This window comes from Selaginella moellendorffii, unplaced genomic scaffold, assembly GCF_000143415.4.
Source record: "Selaginella moellendorffii unplaced genomic scaffold, v1.0 SELMOscaffold_4, whole genome shotgun sequence".
NCBI lineage: Eukaryota > Viridiplantae > Streptophyta > Lycopodiopsida > Selaginellales > Selaginellaceae > Selaginella > Selaginella moellendorffii.
In genome coordinates this window covers 1,957,039-1,971,089 of record NW_003314265.1, presented here as the reverse complement: position 1 = coordinate 1,971,089, position 14,051 = coordinate 1,957,039, and the positions used below count along the sequence as shown (strand labels likewise).

The 14,051-nt window shown below is 46.5% G+C and overlaps 4 protein-coding genes across 4 annotated transcripts; 2 read left to right on the top strand and 2 right to left on the bottom strand.

The window, feature by feature from the left end:
* Nucleotides 1–31: 31 nt before the first annotated feature.
* On the bottom strand, nucleotides 32–1,345 carry LOC9655716 (pre-mRNA-splicing factor 18). The gene is made up of 2 exons (XM_002964079.2): nucleotides 534–1,345; nucleotides 32–449 (listed from the first exon to the last, which is right to left on the bottom strand). The coding sequence occupies exons 1-2, from the start codon at nucleotides 1,320–1,322 to the stop codon at nucleotides 69–71; spliced, it is 1,170 nt and encodes a 389-aa protein (XP_002964125.1). The 5' UTR covers nucleotides 1,323–1,345; the 3' UTR covers nucleotides 32–68.
* Nucleotides 1,346–1,377: 32 nt separating this feature from the next.
* LOC9654673 (thylakoid lumenal 17.9 kDa protein, chloroplastic) lies at nucleotides 1,378–2,306 on the bottom strand. The gene is made up of 4 exons (XM_002964078.2): nucleotides 2,025–2,306; nucleotides 1,841–1,961; nucleotides 1,723–1,792; nucleotides 1,378–1,655 (listed from the first exon to the last, which is right to left on the bottom strand). The coding sequence occupies exons 1-4, from the start codon at nucleotides 2,273–2,275 to the stop codon at nucleotides 1,417–1,419; spliced, it is 681 nt and encodes a 226-aa protein (XP_002964124.2). The 5' UTR covers nucleotides 2,276–2,306; the 3' UTR covers nucleotides 1,378–1,416.
* A 36-nt stretch (nucleotides 2,307–2,342) lies between these two features.
* LOC9654672 (peptide chain release factor PrfB1, chloroplastic) lies at nucleotides 2,343–4,071 on the top strand. The gene is made up of 6 exons (XM_002964467.2): nucleotides 2,343–2,564; nucleotides 2,620–2,840; nucleotides 2,892–3,095; nucleotides 3,160–3,375; nucleotides 3,434–3,620; nucleotides 3,675–4,071. Exons 1-6 carry the CDS (start codon nucleotides 2,345–2,347, stop codon nucleotides 3,971–3,973), a joined length of 1,347 nt encoding a protein of 448 aa, XP_002964513.2. The 5' UTR covers nucleotides 2,343–2,344; the 3' UTR covers nucleotides 3,974–4,071.
* Nucleotides 4,072–4,090: 19 nt separating this feature from the next.
* LOC9654671 (DNA-(apurinic or apyrimidinic site) lyase 2) lies at nucleotides 4,091–6,883 on the top strand. Its single transcript, XM_002964466.2, has 11 exons — nucleotides 4,091–4,222; nucleotides 4,279–4,390; nucleotides 4,494–4,721; nucleotides 4,793–4,878; nucleotides 4,930–5,045; nucleotides 5,097–5,177; nucleotides 5,236–5,457; nucleotides 5,512–5,663; nucleotides 5,723–6,225; nucleotides 6,276–6,422; nucleotides 6,474–6,883. The coding sequence occupies exons 1-10, from the start codon at nucleotides 4,115–4,117 to the stop codon at nucleotides 6,345–6,347; spliced, it is 1,680 nt and encodes a 559-aa protein (XP_002964512.2). The 5' UTR covers nucleotides 4,091–4,114; the 3' UTR covers nucleotides 6,348–6,422; nucleotides 6,474–6,883.
* The last annotated feature ends 7,168 nt before the right edge of the window (nucleotides 6,884–14,051 follow it).

Sequence of the window (14,051 nt, the reverse complement as noted above, 5' to 3'; positions counted from 1 at the left end):
TCCAAAAAGAGATCTCTCTTTTGCAAAAATCTTCCGAGGTTATGGGATTTGCAATCTGTGTTTATTTTTTATGATTGATGATGAGTCCCTTCCAGAAGCTTTTGCTCCTCATCCAGGAGCGTCTGGAGATCGCTACCATTTGCGAGGCTGTTAAACTCCACCGCGCGAGAGGGGAGCGAAGGATACCGTCGCTGGCAAAGCGTCATGAGCCGCTTGATCGACTGGAGGTACTTCCGCGTTGTCTCGTCGTTCATGATGTGAGCCACGCTGTTGGCGTAGATCTTCTCGCGCGCCGACCGCTCGTGGATGCCAACCATGGTGACACCGATCGGCCAGGGAGCGTTTCCAATCGCGAGCTTGATGTACTGGTCCATGGCGGCCAGGTAGTCGCGCCTCCGGCAGCAGTCCACCACGATCACCAAAGCCTGCCGGATATCATCCGGAAGAAGCTGCAAGGGAGAAAAACCATGAAAAAATCCATCTCCGGAGAGAAACCAACTAGAAAAGCTTGCGAGAGAGTATCAAAGCGTTACCTTCTTGGAGCACAGCTTGAACAGAGGCTTGAGATATCTGGAGCACTGCTTGAAAGTAGCGACAATCCGACCACCTCGCTTCTCGGCGTCGGGCCGCGCCTTGATCTCTTGCTCCCATTCCTGGATAAGCCTCTTGAAGAAGACCAGGATCTTGTCCTCGTCGCACAGCTCCTCGAAGTTGGCCTTCATGAGGAGATCCTTGTCCTTGTCTCCGCCGCTCTCGCCATCCAGCGCTTCTCCCCCGGCGTTATCGTCTCCGCGATCGTCGTCCTCCTTCTCCTTGTTCTTCTCCTTCCTGGGCTCCAATCCGTGCTTCTCCCTCTTCTTGAGCTCCGCCAGATCCATGAGGAAATCGTTCCTCTGGCCCTCCATGAGCTCGCTGTCCGTGTCGGTCACCCCCGCCCGGAGCGCCACCTTGAGCCTCTCCAGCCGCATTTCATCGTCCTCGCCAAACAGCGTGATGGGCTGCTTGAGGAGGCGGAGGCGGCGGATCACCTCCGCGTTTGGGAGGACGAGATCGTCCAGCTTCTCGTCCTCGCTGAGATTTACCCGGGATTTCGACGACGTCGCCGACGCCGACGGCCGCTCGCTGCTCTGGTCATCGCTCCTCACCTCGCCGCCCTTGCTGCTGCCCGCCGCCCTAGCTCTGGCCGCCGCCGCCTCCTCCTCCCTCCGCCGCTTCTCTAGCTCCTTCTTCTCCAACTCCGCGCGCTTCACGAACTTGCGGCTCCCGAATTCCTCCTGCATTTGCTTGCGCTTGCGCTCGATCTCCTGCTTGAGCGCGTCCATCCTCCCGAGCGCGAAAGCCCTAACCTGGGATTTTAGGGCTCTTCGAAACCTAGAATATATACTTGAGGATATTCTTTCATTTTTAAATGCGTCGCTATTCTTCTGGGTAATCGCCAAAGCCCTGGAACGATGGCGATGTCCATCCGAGGCGATTTTCCAGGGACACGATTCTACTCTGTTGCTTGCCAAAATCGGTGAGCGGCGTGGTGAGAGGATAGATGTAGACCACTTTCTTTGCGATTGATCTGTAAGTCACCGTGTTGTTCTTCACCAGGAACTCGATGGCGTCTCGTCCCAAAAATCCATCCATCTCGGCCAGGAGGTAGTCACCACCTGGAGAGATTTTGGAACAAACTTAGTTGAGCTTCGATCGATTCAAGCTATAGATCCATTGCTATACCATTTTCTAAGTGTTTGATTTCCACAATGGTTGGATTCTTCTCGGTAGACAGGATTGCGTCCTTGATTTTCTGGAAGATCGATAGACATTAAGAAAGTGAAAGAGAGAATTCTTCTACCTGGATAGCGGTAGAAGAATCCTTGTCTGGAATCGTCCACGGAATCGCCGCGGAGGCTCCATATCTCGAAGAAGTGGAGATGCAATTGGGATTAATGTCCAGTGGACACGGACGAATTCTCCTGCGAGCAAGAAATATTTGCAAGCTTGGTCCAGAGAAAAGGAGATTTTCGTGAATCACTCACCCGTCCAATAATCCCATCTCCGGAGGCTCCTGCGCTCGAGAATACGGCGTCACAGGATCAGCATTTGCCCAGGCAGGCTGCGCGGCGAGCAAAATCGATCCGGCCAAAGCAACCAGTGCCTGCATTCTTCTCGCTCCTCGCGATTCTTCGCTCCAGCAGCACGAAACAGCTATCGATTTCGTGGAGAGCTCCGGCCGTGTGCCTGGACTCCTCAGCCGGAGCGGCATTGCGACGGGAGAGAGGAGCGCCATAGCCCATAGCCCTAAAAACAGAGGACCGAAATATTTCTATCTAGCCTAAAACCCTAGTTTCCGTTTGCCATGGAGGCTTTGAGAGCGAGCGCCTTGGCTATGGCGCCGACAACACAGCAGCGCCTCCAGTTGCCCTCGCAGGTATCCAAGAGGTTCTCAGTGGATACTGGATTTTGTGCAAGGACTCGATTCCATGAGCAAGCTCTCGAGGGGAGGAAGAGAATGTCATCGATTTCATGGACGGTATGTGCTGCTTTAGATACTGGCAGTCAATCCGTGACAGAGCTAGGTAAGTGTCTCGATTCTCTAGGAGCTAAGGCTGATGAATCGATCAAACTCGGCAGAATTTTACAGTTTGAGGAAGGATGTAGAGAATGTGGCCGCTCGCGTTCGCCAGCTCCTCGATTCGGCAGACCTGGAGCAACAGGAAGCTGTTCTGGCCGACCTGGAGAACCAAGCGAGCGATCCAGCGTTTTGGGAAGAGCGTTCCAAGGCACAGAAGATACTCTCCGAGCTCAACGAGATCAAAGATCGCGTCAATCTTTACAAAACTTTTCGAGCCAAGGTAATTTGCTGAGAGAAGACAAACTACAAGCACTTTAACTTGGAAGAACAGGTTGACGATGCCCAATGCATAGTGGAACTTTTGGAGGAAATGGAGAGTCCGGACGCTGCTCTGAAACTGGAAGCCGCGGAGACGGTCTCGTGGATCACCGCGGCGATGGATAGGTTCGAGTTAAACAAGCTCCTGTCTGGAACTTATGACAAAGAAGGAGCTCGGATCACTATTACCGCAGGCGCTGGCGGAACCGATGCGCAGGTAACATCTTGTGCCGATATCTTTTTCGAAGGTTTGAGATTGTTCTACATACATTCCAGCACAGGATTGGGCTGAGATGCTTCTAAGGATGTACCAGCGATGGGCTACCAGGTCGGGCTTTAAGTCGACTGTGGTGGAGAGTTCTCCTGGCGAGGAAGCTGGGATCAAATCGGCCACACTCGAGATCGACGGGAGATATGCGTATGGTTATATCTCCGGAGAGAAAGGCACGCACAGGCTGGTGAGACAATCGCCTTTCAACTCTAAAGGTCTCCGACAGGTGAGGCAAACGGTAGTTTCATCGAAACTCTTGTCTCAACGTTTGCTTCTCTTCACAGACGAGCTTTGCAGGAGTGGAAGTGATGCCTCTGCTGGAAGAGAGCGAGATCGAGGTGGAGATACCCGAAGGCGACCTTGAGATTACAACGTGTAGATCTGGAGGCAAAGGCGGGCAGAACGTGAACAAGGTCGAGACTGCTGTTCGTGTCACGCACATTCCAACCGGGATTGCTCTTCGCTGCTCAGGTACATGAAACGAAGTAACAGCGCAGTGCTCTAAAACTTTCTTCATGTTTCTAGAGGAAAGAAGCCAACTCCAGAACAAGATAAAAGCAATCGCGCTGCTCAAATCCAAGCTCCTGGTGATTCTCGAGGAGCAAAGGGCTGCCGAGATCAAAGAGATTCGAGGGGACGTCGTCAAGGCGGAGTGGGGGCAGCAAATAAGAAACTACGTCTTCCATCCTTACAAGCTCGTCAAGGATTTGAGAACAAACGTGGAGACGTCGGATATCAGTGGAATCATGGACGGGAATTTGGAGCCACTTCTCACAGCGTATCTCATGTCCAAGCAGTCGAGCTCCTCGCCAGTGCCAGTGTAAGTTACTTGACATCGTTCCATAGTTCCATAGTTAATACATTGTATTCTTTTCTTTGGTAACTACTATAACACTTTGATATGATAGAGTATAAGATTGCTTTTGCCCTATTTCGTTTGAGCTCCTCCGTGGCTGGGCGGGGAAATGAGGATCGTGAGCTACAATGTGAATGGACTGAGAGCGCGATTGTCTCCAGCGAGATCGCTGCGCGCTTTCTTGGACTCGCTCGACGCAGACATCATATGCCTCCAGGTGAGAGATTGGATTTTCGATTGTTGTTGCTGATTTGTTCTTTGTTCTCGAGCTAGGAGACTAAGATTCGCAGGCAGGAGCTCACGGCGGATATTGCCACACCGCAAGGATACGAATCCTTCATCTCTTGCACGCGCACCGTGAAGAAAGGCCGCCTCGGCTATTCAGGTATGATTTTGGTATTGTTTTGCATTGTTGGACTGGGTAGAGACTTTGCGATTTAGAACTTTTCTTCATCCTTGGCATTCGATTAAAGCGCATTGCTGGTCAGGTGTGGCTACGTTTTGCAAGGTGGAGTGTGGCAACAATGTAGCGTTGCCTGTGGCTGCCGAGGAAGGTTTTACGGGTCTCTTGACTAGTGCCAGAGCTGGTGAAGGTGACAAAGAGTTCTGGCTTGGAAGCTACGATCCAGTTCTAACCGTGGAAGGATTTACGAGGCAGGAACTTCTCGATTTGGACAACGAGGGCCGATGCATCGTCACGGATCACGGGCATTTTGGTATGGAGCTTCCTCGCTTTCATTCGCACTGATTGTTCTCTTCTGTTTGTTGATGGATTCTCTCTACCTAGTACTCTTCAATATCTATGGTCCTAATGTTGGCTGTGGAGACGCTGAACGGCAGGACTTTAAGCTGAACTTTTACAAAGTGTTACAGGTATTGACAGATGTGTTGCTGTTTGTTGTGAACCTTTTTCTTCATTCGCAGTGTAGGCTGGAAAGCATCTTAAAACAAGGCAGGAGGATTATTATCGTGGGGGACTTGAACATTTCTCCATATCCTATCGATTCATGTGACCCTGGCCCAGAATTTGATACCAGTCCGTAAGTCACTCACTGATTTCTAGTACTTTTTTAACATGTTCATTTTAACAGAAGCCGTCAATGGTTTAGATCATTGCTGGTGAGCGAGGGCGGTGCGTTTTCAGACGCGTTTCGCGTGTTTCATCCTGAAAGGTAACTCTTCACGGTTTTGTCTGGCCAAAACATATGTGCTTATAAACATGTTGTTCAGAGCAGAGGCTTACACTTGCTGGTCTCAGGCATCGGGTGCGGAGGAGTTTAACTACGGCAGTCGTATTGATCACGTTCTTATTGCCGGTCCCTGCGCTGGCCATTGTCAGTCTCCGGATGGATCGCATGATAACAGTAGCTGTGACGGATTCGCAAAGTGTGGAACAGATATGTGTGACATTCTTCTCGAGTTTAAGCGTGCAAAGCTGGACACCCTTCCGAGGTACGCAAAAAAGACAGACTAGTTGTTGCCAGTGTTGATGTTTCTCTATGGCAGATGGAGTGGTGGGAGAAGCTTAAAACTGGATGGTTCAGATCACGCTCCTGTTATTCTGCAGCTTAAGCATTTACCTTCCATTCCACCACATGAAGCTCCACAACTGGCTGCTCGATTTATGCCTGAGCTTCGCGGTCGTCAGCAAAGTATCCGTAAGTAACTTCTTATAGCGAAGGACGTTTCTGACAACCGCTCGCGCTAACTGGTGCAGTTTCCATTTTCCAAAAGCTCAACGAGAAAGCAACAGCTAACACCGAGCCTGATACAAGCCGAAATGTTTCCAAGCCCGCTTTTACACAGGAAACGGGCAGCAGGAAACTACAGAGGCTGTCACAAAGCAGATTGACAGGGTTTTGCTATCAAAGGCATGAATCTTCTGACAAAATGAGCTGCACAGAGGTCGCAGTGCATGGGCAGAGCTCCAGCCTTACGGATGAAATCCAGCAATCACCTGAATCATGCGACAATAACAACCTGTCAAAGGTTGCAGCTTGCGGGGAGAGTGCCAGTCTGATGGATATGTCAGATGAAACACCGACGGAAAGCTCTCAGCAAAGCTTGGAAAAATCGGCAGCAGGCTGGGAACGACTGAAAAGCTTGATGTCGCGAAATCTTCCATTGTGCAAGGGACACGGTGAGCCTTGTGTCGTGAGAACAGTTAAGAAGGCTGGTCCCAATCTTGGCCGTGGTTTCTACGTCTGTGCTCGGGCAAAGGTAATCTTCCTTTGAAAGATTCTTCATATTTTATTCGTTGTCTCCAACAGGGCCCAGCTTCCAATCCTGAAGCAAGGTGCGATCATTTTCAGTGGTCTTCGTCCAGGACGAGAAAGAAGTGAAAAGTCGCTTCTATATCTAAGCTATTAACGTGCATTCGAGTACATCGATTGTTCTATCTCAGCTTCGCTGCTTAGGTGAGAGCGTTTTAACACAGGTACTTCTGTTTATTAATGTTTTTTTTTCAGACAATGCTGCAACAGTCCATATCTAAGATCACTCCTAAGAAGGAAAGTTCCTTCAAGTCTTCTTGATGAGTTTCCTGAGCTCGCTCACAAGCTCGGGTTCCGAGAACTGGAACGCCTTGGCAATCACGTCGTCGCTCACGTCCGGCCTAGCAGCACTTCACAACCTGAGATTCTGGCTGTTAAACGCGGCTGTACCCTTGAGCTTAGAGCTTCCTCCTTCCCAACGTTGAGCTGAAAGTGGACGACCTGAGGAAACACGAACATGTTCCCTGCCTGGATCACCCCTCTGAACAAAGAGGAGCTCCGTCGCATCTCTCACGCCTCGTCTGATCCTCGTGCACAGGCCACGAGGCTGGTGAAAGTCAATGAAGGTGATTTTTAATATTTTAAAATCACTTAATATTTTTCAACATGTGAGTGCATGGAATATTGAAAGGGAATACAGAAATGTGCATATCAATTAGCCCAAAAACCCTAGCTTATATACAGGAGCGAATAGTTCGGATTGAAACCAATCCGACGGCTACCAAAATCCACTACGCTAATATTAGTATACGGCATCGTAACCGTACACTTGGCCCTCACATCATCTGCTTTTGATCCCTTTGTATGAAGCGTTTTAACCGCTGCACATGCACAATCTTTGGAGGATCGGCCTACTAAACGTTATGCCGAACCTCATAAACTTGTGGTTCAACTTGCCACAACACCCGATACGGTCCTTTCCACTGCGCAAGGAGCCCCTTAGATAAACCAAGTACCGTAAGATGGGGAAAACGAACTAACACCAAATCATCCACTTTGTACTCCGCAGGTGGACGATGATGGGAGTTGTAGCGCCGTTGTTGTCCCACTTGTACGCGGCCTAAGTGTTCGGCAGACTTTGCTCGGACAACTGGAAGAATGCTTGTCAAATACTGATCCCATGACTTAGCATCAGGAGCTCGTGGCAATCACAAAGGTAAACCCAACTCTGTTGGTAATATTGGATCATGACCATATAGAAGTTTATATGGTGAAGCACCAACAGAACTCTGCACCCCTGTGACATAGGCATACCGAAGAGACGGCAAATAACCATCCCAATCCGAATGCTGAAAGTTCACATACTTCGAAATCATCCCTTTGAATGTCCGAACGAGCCGTTCCACCAGACCGTCTGATTGTGGATGATAAGCACTCGCAAAAGTGTGGCGTATCCCCAACTGAGATGTCAAAACATGAAATACCTCAGCCATAAATGCAGGACCATTATCCGAAAGAATCCGCTCTGGACAAGAATGCTGGAACACCACTCGATTGAGGAGGAAGTATCCAACAGCAGTTGTACAGGCACTAGCAAGAGCACCAACTTCCACCCAACGAGTCAAGTAGTCAGAAGCAATAATAACATACTCATTGCCAGCAATCGATCGTGGAAAAGGTCCCATAAGATCAAACGCCACTAACTCAAACGGACGGGAAACTGCAATTGACTCCAACCGTCCTTCCGCAGCACAAGGGGGAGTATTACGAGCTTGGCACCAAATGCAGCTACGCACATACCGGATAATATCACATCGCATTTCCGGCCAATAGAAAGACCTGCGCAACTTCTTGGTGACACGACGGTGTCCCATATGCCCACCTAGAACAGGAGAATCATGGTAGGCATGGAGAAACCGCGGAATAAACACCGAAGGTACCACCAATCGTAAATGATCATCAGGATCCGTCCCCACAAAATAAAGAAGGCCATCTTCAAGGCGATATTGAGAATGTAAATGCCGGAAAGGCAAGTCATCAGCAAGTGATGCAGGATTCTCAAACCCATCTCGAAGCCTTCGAATCCACGGCTCAATCTTCTGAGCCTCGCAAACCTCCTCAAGAGAAGGCAGATCTTGCTCTGCACCCTGTGGACACTGAACGTCAAGGACAGCAACCGCCGACGGCACAGAATCCTCATCTAGAAAATCCACAGATGCTGGAACAACAGGTTCGTCAGAAACATGAGAAGTGAGTGGAGAAGGAAGAGGAGCTTGAGAAAGGGCATCAGCATCAGCCATAGAACTCCCTGGGCGATGAATAACATCGAAATCATATATCTGAAGCTTCAAAGCCCATCAAGCTGTACGACCAACCAGGTTCTTCCGCTTCAATAATGAAGTAACAGCAGCATGGTCACCTTCAAGTAACGTCCGAGAACCATGTAGATATGCATGAAGTTTCTCGAAACCCCAGACTGCTGCTAAACACTCTTTCTCCGTCGTGGAGTAGTTCATCTCCGCTGGTTGTAATGTACGGCTTATGTATGCAATGGGATGGCACTGACCAGGCACACTTGAGCTCTCTTGCATCAACACACCTCCAAGACCAATGTCAGAAGCATCCACGCGCAAAATAAAAGGTCGAATGTAGTCAGGATATGCCAAAACCGGAGGAGTTGTCAATAGCTCTTTGAGATCCACGAACGCCCGCTCACAATCCGGAGACCAGATGAAACATGACGTTGATGACTTCAGCAACGCTCGCAATGGTGTAGTGCGATCGGAAAGATGATCCACAAAACGACCAAGATACTGCACCTTACCCAAAAAGCGTTGCACATCATTCACACACTTCGGAGTAGGGAACTTTAGAACAGCCACAAGTTTGTCAGGATCAACTTGCAAACCCTCACGAAAAATACGGTACCCAAGATAAGTTGTGTCCTTGGACCCAAACACGCACTTCGACCGCTTCAGCTTTAAACCAACGTCGCGTAGCCGATCCAACACTTTACAAACATCACGAACGTGCCCCTCCCACGTCCCCTCCGAGTGGATCAAGACATCATCAATGAAGTCAGCAGTCACCTCCGGCATATCGCAAAGAACCTCGTCCATCATCCGCTGGAAAGTTGCTGGAGCATTGTTCAAACCAAACGGCATCACCAAAAACTCGTACAAACCAAATGGTGTACGAAAAGCAGTCTTAGGAATATCTTCTTCGGCCATTGGTACTTGCCAATACCCAGAAGCAAGATCTAGTTTGGTGAACCAACGACTTCGCCCCAGACGATCCAAGAGATCAGTAGTGTGAGGAAGAGGATACACATCTGGGATCGTCACTTCGTTTAACGGACGATAGTCGATGCAAAAACGAATACTCCCATCAGGCTTCGTCACAAGATGAGGTTCACATGCCCAAAGACTCCGCGACTTCCGAATAACACCCTTTTCCAGCATTTCCTTGACGTTTGCTCGTAAAATTTTGATCTCCTTAGGTGACCGACGACGAACAGGAACCTTGATTGGACGAGCATCCCCGGTGGGAATTGGATGACGTGTGGCAATCTTGGCCCCAGACGATAGGTCAAATTCAAAGAGATTAGAATACTCTTTCATGAGCCGGTCAACTGCTGCAACACAAAGTAATGGAAGCAGAGGTAGAAGTAGAGGGACGAAGAGGTATGGAAGTGAGAGGAATAGATGAAACATAAGGAAGTATGAGACAAGGGGGAGAAGCCTCAAAGTCACACTTGGCATGATTGCGCTGCAACCAATCCATACCAAGAATGAGGTCAAAAGCTTGACTCGACACCACCCGCAATGACTGCAACTCAAGCTCGAGATCGCCCACACGCACAACCAGGTCCACCTCATCCCGTGCACATGCATGTGTACGGCCGTTGCCATAAAGAATGAAAACTGGTTCTGCCGCATGACGCAAGTGTAGACGACAACGTGCGGCAACAGGTCGAGCAATAGAAGATAAACTCGAACCTGTATCAACCAACACGGAGAGAATAATAGGAGACTTCTTGTTATAAAAACGAGCTTGGAAAGTAAACACTGGATGAACTGGTGCCGAGTGAACCCCTTGATGATACTCCCGAAAGAAAGATGGAGGGGTCACTGATTTATTCGTGCAAGGTCCCTCCGTTACTCGCACGACTCCTCGTTTCCCTGATGCATCTCGGTGTCCAGACCTTCCACTGCAGCAGCACCCAGGGGACGTTGCTGACGCCAAGGTCTCCACCCAGGAAATGGAGGTCGCCAATCCGGAAAACGACGGCAACGCCGATAAATATGACCAACTTCATCACACGCCCAACAGCGAACATCACGGCCACGACCACGTCCTCGCGCTTGTCCTTGGACTCGAGCAGCAGCAGCATCAACCTCCATTGGAACAGGACCATCACCCATAGGAAGTGGAGCGGAAGGACGTGCAGCGAGAAGTGGAAGAGGCGACGTCTCATAACGTTGTGCCAAGCGAAGAGCATCGTCAAGGGTGGCAGGAGCAAGTGCATGCACAAGTCCGACAAGATCTTGACGAAGTGCTGGCCACAACATTCCTAGCTTGATCCGCTCCGACATATTTGGCTCCGCACGAAACAAAAGACTTCAGAAACGAACGCCAAATTGCATCACCGACTCCGATGGCCCTTGGCGAAGACGATGCAATTGTTGGAAAGCATCATTAAAATCATCGGCATGTCCGAAGGCGCATTTGAAGACGTCCGGGAGAACACTCCAATCCCCACGAGTAGCTGCGCTCAAACCATTGTACCACTGCAACGCCGTCCCTTGGAGACACGTGGGAAACTCACGCAACCGTTGAGCATCATCCCAAGAATGATATGTGGCAATCACCGTAAAATGATCGAACCAATGGTACACATCATCCCCAGGATTCCCGCGAAAGAACTCCGGCCGAACGCAAGGATTGGCACCAAGAGCAGGAGGAGTTGTACCACATGCCGTGAACGCCGCCATCAACTGAGTTTGGTTGTTCAATTGCAAGCGCATAGCATCAAGCAATTGAACCAACTGCTGTTCTAGAGTCAAAGGAGGAGATTGCAGATCGGTCATGAAGACGAACGAAAAAGAAAGAGCAAAAGAAGAGAAATGACAAAAAAGCTGGAAAGAAATGGTAGATCTAGACAATGCAAAAAGCTAGATCAAAACCAAAATCCTGAAAGGAAAGAACAAAAGAAAGGAAATGGAAAAAACTAGATCTAGACGATGCAAAAGCTAGATCTAAACCGAAATCCCAAATCCAAGCACTCCCCAGGGACAATCAAAGGTGCCCCTCACCTCCACCAATGTGAGTGCATGGAATATGGAAAGGGAATACAGAAATGTGCATATCAATTAGTCCAAAAACCCTAGCTTATATACAGGAGCGAGTGGTCCGGATTGAAACCAATCCGACAGCTACCAAAATCCACTATGCTAATATTAGTATACGGCATCGTAACCGTACACTTGGCCCTCACAAACAAAATTTTCTACAGAAATATATATAATAAATTGTGTAAACATAAAAAAAATTGCTATGAGTACTTATTAATCTAATTGATCAAATAAAAGTTTATAATTATAAACATGTTTATAATTTATAAACACAAGATTAATCTTATTGCATACCAAACATTAGAATAAAAAAGAATATACTAGAAAGTGTTTAAGCAACTTTATAAATTATAAACATGTTTATCAATTATAAATACAAAATTAATCTAAATGAATATTAACCATTAGATGGTAGATTATCCTAGAATATCCAAGTATATTCTAGGTATATCCACTACCATCCCAAACCAAAAAAAAAGTATTACTATAATATGTTTAGTATTCTTAGATTACATTTAATATATTTAATAATTTCTAATATTAATTTTAAAGAAATAGCAAGTACCACACAAATATGCATTGAAATTATCTATGATTTTGTTACTATTAATAGTGCTGGTGAGGGACCATTAATTATTTTTGTAACTATAAAATTCAATATTGTGATCAATATATTAATAATATAGATGGAAAAAACTCTTATTTGCTTATGTATTAATTTAAAAGTTATTTTCCACTTTATTTCTCTATTTTTTAAGGAAATTTAAGTTAATCACCTAAAAATATATATATTTACATTTTTTGATTTATCCATATTACATTCCATTGTTCCAATTCTTAGTAGCTTTAGGATTTCTCGATATTACTCCTTTGTGAGTTTTAGTATCTCTCCAGATAAAACATCATATAATATATTGTTTTATAACATATAAGAAATTAAGTAAATAGATTATTATTACTATGACTTTATTTGTAAATTGACTTGTAAATTTCAAATAAATTTGTAAAAACTAAGTAATAAATATATAATGAGATAGAGTTACCTATATCACTTTATTAAAGGATATATTATTATTTAAATTTATAAAATATATTTCTAATAAGTTGTGTTTTTTAATGTGATAATAAAATTATTAAAATATTTATTACAATAGAAATATTTAATAGATTTGTGGCATATTATCTGATGTGATATTTTCTTATATTATACAAACTAACCATAGAATTTAAAAAATATAATATTGCATAATGTGAGGGCCAAGTGTACAGCTACGATACTGTATACTAATATTAGTATAGTGGAATTTTGGTAGCTATCGGATTGGTTTCAATCTAGACTACTCACTTTTGTATATAAGTTGAGGTTTTTGGGTTAATTGATATGCACATTTCTATATTCCCTTTCCATATTCCATACACTCACATTGGTGGAGATGAGGGGCAGCTTTGATTGTCCCTGAAGAGTGCTTGGATTTGTTATTTTGGTTTAGATCTAGCTTTTGCATTGTCTAAATTTAGCTTTTTCCATTTCCTTTATTTTGTTCTTCCCTTTCAGAATTTTGGTTTAAATCTAGCTTTGGTACAATGGATTGAGCGTAGCCACTCATGGGGATTGGAGTGTTCTTCCGGACGTCTTTAAACGTGCCTTTGGACATATTGACGATTGTGATGATGCATTCTAACAATTGCATTGTCTTCGCCAAGGGCCAAATGAGTCGATGATGCAATTTAGCGTTCGTTTCCAAAGTCTTTTGCTTCGTGCGGAACCCAATATGTCGGAGTGGATCAAGCTAGGAATGTTGTGGCTAACACTTCGTCAAGATCTTGTCGGACTTGTGCATGCACTTGCTCCTGCCACCCTTGATGTTTTTTGCTTGGCACAACATTATGAAACGTCACCTCTTCCACTTTTCGTTACACATCCTTCAGCTCCACTTTCTATGAGTGATGGTCTTGTTCCAATGGAGGTTGATGCTACTGCTACTTGAGTCTAAGGATAAGGGCAAGGATATGGCCATAGCCGTGATGTTCGTTGCTAGGCGTGTGATGAAGTTGGTCATATTTATCGGCGTTGTCAGCGCTTTCCGGATTGGTGACCTCCATTTCTTGGGTGGAGACCTTGGCGTCAGCAACGTCCTGTTGGTGCTGCTGTAGTGGAAGGTTTAGACACCGTGGTGCATCCGAGAAATGAGGAGTTGCGCTAGTAACGGAGGGACCTTGCGCAAATAAGTTAGTGACCCTTTTCGAGAGTATCATTAAGGGGTTCACTCGGCACCGGTTCATCCAGTGTTTACTTTCCAAGCTTGTTTTTATAACAAGAGGTCTCCTATTATTCTCCCTGTGTTGGTTGATACAGGTTCGAGTTTATCTTCTATTGCTCAATCTGTTGCCACACGTTATCGTCTACACTTGCGTCATGCAGCGGACTCAGTTTTTATTCTTTATGGCAACGGCCGTACACATGCATGTGCACGAGATG